General features: G+C 46.9%; 1 protein-coding gene across 1 annotated transcript; it reads right to left on the reverse strand.

The window, feature by feature from the left end:
- Positions 1–163: 163 nt before the first annotated feature.
- Positions 164–3,276, reverse strand: SRGN (serglycin). The gene is made up of 3 exons (XM_005428967.2): positions 3,127–3,276; positions 1,234–1,381; positions 164–509 (listed from the first exon to the last, which is right to left on the reverse strand). Exons 1-3 carry the CDS (start codon positions 3,215–3,217, stop codon positions 296–298), a joined length of 453 nt encoding a protein of 150 aa, XP_005429024.1. The 5' UTR covers positions 3,218–3,276; the 3' UTR covers positions 164–295.
- Positions 3,277–4,095: the final 819 nt, after the last annotated feature.

Below are 4,095 nucleotides of genomic sequence, written 5' to 3' on the forward strand. Positions count from 1 at the left end.
CCAGCGCACAAAGGGTGGAATTCTTCCCCTCAGAGCACGATGACTTTCCCACAGAGCTGGCTGCGCACCCATCACTGGCCCAGGCCATCGCTGTTGTTCCCCCCATTGGGATGGCTGCCGCACTCACACACATAAAAAGGCAGTTCAGACTGAACAACAATGCTTTTAGTAAGCGAAAGCAGTAAAGATCTTAAGGCAGAGTTTTTATTGATGCTGGTTTAAAACCGCTTCATGGCTGTCGGGTCAGGCTGTGGGGAAGAGGCGAGGCAGCGGCACATGAGGGGCGTCTCCGGCCCTACAGGAGCAAATCCTCCTCCGACAGCTTTTCCTGCAGCTCGCTGCCTCGCAGGCTCTCCAGGAGGGCAGGCAGCTTCGCCTCAGAGAAGCTGTCACTGTCACCGAGCCCCGACCCAGAGGCTGGCTCTGCTTCCGCCATGGGATTGGACCCAGAGCCGGCATCCTCACTGGAGAGAGGGAATATGTCACCCAGCTCCTGGTACCTCTTCATCCTGAAACGCAGAGCGGCAATTTTATCTCTCAGATGAACGCATCAAAGCCTCACATTACTGTGGGCGAGCCACGCTGTGACAGGACTGTCAAGGCAGGAATAATACATTTTGGGGTGCTAGTGTGAAAAATGTGTATTTTGTGATTGGCTTTTCACAAATATTCAAATGAATATTATATGTGTTGTGTTAGAAAGTAATGCTGTATTAATATTCTTAAGCAGAGTGTTAAATATAGTTTTAGGTTATAACATAATGTTAAAATAGAAACTGTGCTATGTAGGATACTTTTTTTCTAAAGAGAGGACTCGCACTGAGATAGCAGCCACAGGACACCCAAATCTTTCAGAGAAAGAGAATTTATTGCTCCATTATCAGGAGAAACAAACTTCTTCCAGAACGACTCTGTTAGTATTATGAGGAAGAAGTTGACATGACCAGACAGAATCCTGTGCTTGAATGGAATTTATGGACCATGTATGAGGTGTAGGAATATGCAACAGGCTGTTGCTTTTAAGGGTTAATCCTCTGTTACCGTGGGTTCCTTTTCGGGGTTATGCTGCCCAGAAAAGGGACCCGGACTGCCTGTAACTCTTTGTCTCTATTGTCTCATATTGTCCTAATCCAAATTGTCCAAATTATTATTACTCTAATTGTATTACTATTTTTATAACCATTTTATTACTTTTTAAACTTTAAAAACAAGTGATTGGCGTGACGAACTTACAAGGAGGGGTCGGCCCCGGGAGGAAGGATCCTGTTGGCCCCACCAGAGGGCATGTGGAACCAGGGCCCCTGCTCCTCGATGCAGTTGGCAGACCAGGCGTCGGGCCGGCACCTCACCCTCTTGTACCTCGCCCTCTGCATGGGAGCACCTGGTGGAATCAGCCACACATTGCCCAAGGACATTATTCACCAGCTCCTGGGAACTTTATCAGCACCTAATAAGGCTTAAAGGAGCGGATGAAAGCAATTTGTGTGGCCCTGATTGCTCAACCTCCGGAAAAGTAAAGTAACCCTGAAGACGTTTTTTTAAAATGGCTACTGACATCCTAAGTGACATTTTTGTCATCGGAGACATCAGACACACCGACAGCAGGAAGTCCATGGAAAATCCCAGGGAATCCCCTCGCACAGAGCAGCAGGAAGCCCGTGGGAAAGCCCTGCTGTCACAGCAAGGCTCATCCCCAGCTCACAGTGTGGCACAGCCACGGGGGCCGGGGGGCTCAGCCTCCTGCAGCTCTCCTTGAAGGTGGAGGTGTGTGGAAATAATGTGAAAACCTCTGGGGACGAGGCACCCAGCAGAGAGCTGTGCTCTCCTGTGCTCTCCTTCCTCTGTTAGCTCCAGCTCTGCCCCTTCAAGTTCAACAGGCTGAGTTTTGGTGGGGATGTGAGAAACTCAAAGCAGTTCTTAGGGTTTATGGAGGCTTTGGGAGCACTTGCCAGAGGAGACACAGTTCAGGTGTCTCCTAGGCACAGCAAGGCTTTGTAAACCCAGTTTTCAGTTCTGGTGCTCCCCAGGTGCCTGACTGGGGCTGTCACTGATAATGTGGGTCTTCAAAAAATACCAAAATGACAAAATAAGGATCACATAATAAAGACAGGAGCAGTGACATTTCATCCTTCCTCTTGGTCTCATGTAATTAATTTGTTCAGAAACCTCCTGGTGCATTCTCAACCTGTTGGCATTTTATCTATTTTCTTCTCCGTTTGCTGGGAATATCCTTCTGTAATTACACTTCTCTATTGCCCTATATATTTCCATAATGTACTGGATGACTTTCAGCTACCTCCTACACTCTTCTGTAAAAGAGAAAAGATCTCACGGGTGTAATTTCCTGCTGCCTCTACAGTATATTCCTTTTTCATACTTATTTTCTTCTCCTCACCTATTATTAAGAAGGTTTTTAATGATAACAGTGGCAACAAAATAAACACCTGCAGCTGAAAAATTTGCAAATAAGCAACCCAGAACAAGCAGGCCATAATCCCCCAAAGATCAACCTCAGAATGGTAATGCATATTGAGAGCCTATCACTACCACAGCTTTGGTTTGTGGACACATTACATCTACGTGCTTGAAGAGCAGTTCTTCTCTCAGGAGAAACAAATCCACAGGGCACAGCATCATGAATCAATATTTCCCTTTTGTCATTTTCGTGGTGTATGTCGCAATGTTTTACGGAATAAACCGTTTGGTTTCCTCATACTTACAACCAAGTTTCCTTTCCTGCTGCCCCCAGAACGCAGACCGTAGGAGTTATGACATGGGAACTGTTACACACCATGTCTGTAACTCACAACTGAGTAACAGCAGTAACCAGACCACTATGAAAGGGACATTTAGAAAAATATATCTTGAGATACGCAGACTGAAAACATACACACGTGCGACAACATGAAGTCTTTGCTCGAAAACTGAAATGCTCCAATTGCAAAAAGCACATTTTCTTGCCATTCCCCCCCCGCCCCAGCAAAGGAAACATTAGCAAACAGCCTTTCTGAGTAGATCTCATTACCCCCAAAAGAAGGCCAGTTTGTAAAATTCAGAGGCTGCTTACTCGGCCTCCGTGCCTAGCCCAGAAAGAGGATTACAGCGAGAACAACCGCCCCGTTTTACCTTGTGCTGTGCATCCCACAAAGAGGATTAAACAAACAGCCAGGAAAATCCTCCCGTTACATCTGATAAGGAGCTGCATCTTGGCTGGCATCCCTCTGCTCCAAGCAGCCTTCACCTCAGCGTCACGCTGCAGGAATAAGAGGAGCGAGGAGATCGACTTTTAGAAAAAGTTTCCAAAACCTCAAACCCAACCCATAACCTGCGTCACCACTTCCTGATTGATGTGAGACATGAACAGAAAAGCCCAGCACTGGGGCCTTCCTGCCTCCATCAGTCCAAATTAAAGCTCCTCTGCCTGCATCTCCTGGCTTGCCCAAGGAGGAAAGCAAACCCAGGACCCACGAGCTGGAATGAAGGTGGTGCTGCCAGCAGCCCGTGGGCAAGGCACACATCCCACCCAGTCTCTGCCCAATGCTGAGAGAGCTCCAGAGTGAAAAAGCAGTGCTTAATGCTCCCTGATTTTAGGTCAACTGCATTTCTGCATTGGCACTGGCACTGCTTTTCCCTGCCTCAAGCCCTCGCCAGTCCACCAGATGGGCTAGAAGCCAGCTACTCACAGTCAGTACATGTTTCACCAACTGGGGAATCCTCTTTTCCCACAAAAGTGAGTAAATTATCTCTGGAATCTCACGCCAGGCTTGGGTTGGTTTTTTGTTTTGTTTTTTGTTTTTTGTTTTTTTTTTGAAAGCAGAATCCTAGATATTCACAGTAGAAGTGAAAAAAATGTATTAAGTTAGATAACATATAGTCTGGTAGAAACATGTCACCTCCTTCTGGAAGAGCACAGGCAATTTGCTTGGCCAGATCATCACTGTGTGGTGCAAATGCCCCAGGGAATGTGGCAAAGGGTTTGGACCACAGGTGGCTCCACAAGGTACACATCTGAAAAGCCATGAAAGCTCTTCTATAGACAGAAAACTAGAAGCTCCCTTTCAGCTGGCCCATACCTTTTGCTTGCCTTTTGGCTGT

Source organism: Geospiza fortis, unplaced genomic scaffold (genome assembly GCF_000277835.1).
Source record: "Geospiza fortis unplaced genomic scaffold, GeoFor_1.0 scaffold637, whole genome shotgun sequence".
Taxonomy (NCBI): Eukaryota; Metazoa; Chordata; class Aves; order Passeriformes; family Thraupidae; genus Geospiza; species Geospiza fortis.

Coding starts and splice junctions, on each gene's coding strand:
- SRGN (XM_005428967.2), bottom strand. CDS start 3,217: ATGCCAGCCAAGATGCAGCTCCTTATCAGATGTAACGGGAGGATTTTC. Junction 1,382..3,126: donor TGTGGGATGCACAGCACAAG/GTAAAACGGGGC, acceptor TGATTCCACCAG/GTGCTCCCATGCAGAGGGCG. Junction 510..1,233: donor CCCGGGGCCGACCCCTCCTT/GTAAGTTCGTCA, acceptor TCTGCGTTTCAG/GATGAAGAGGTACCAGGAGC.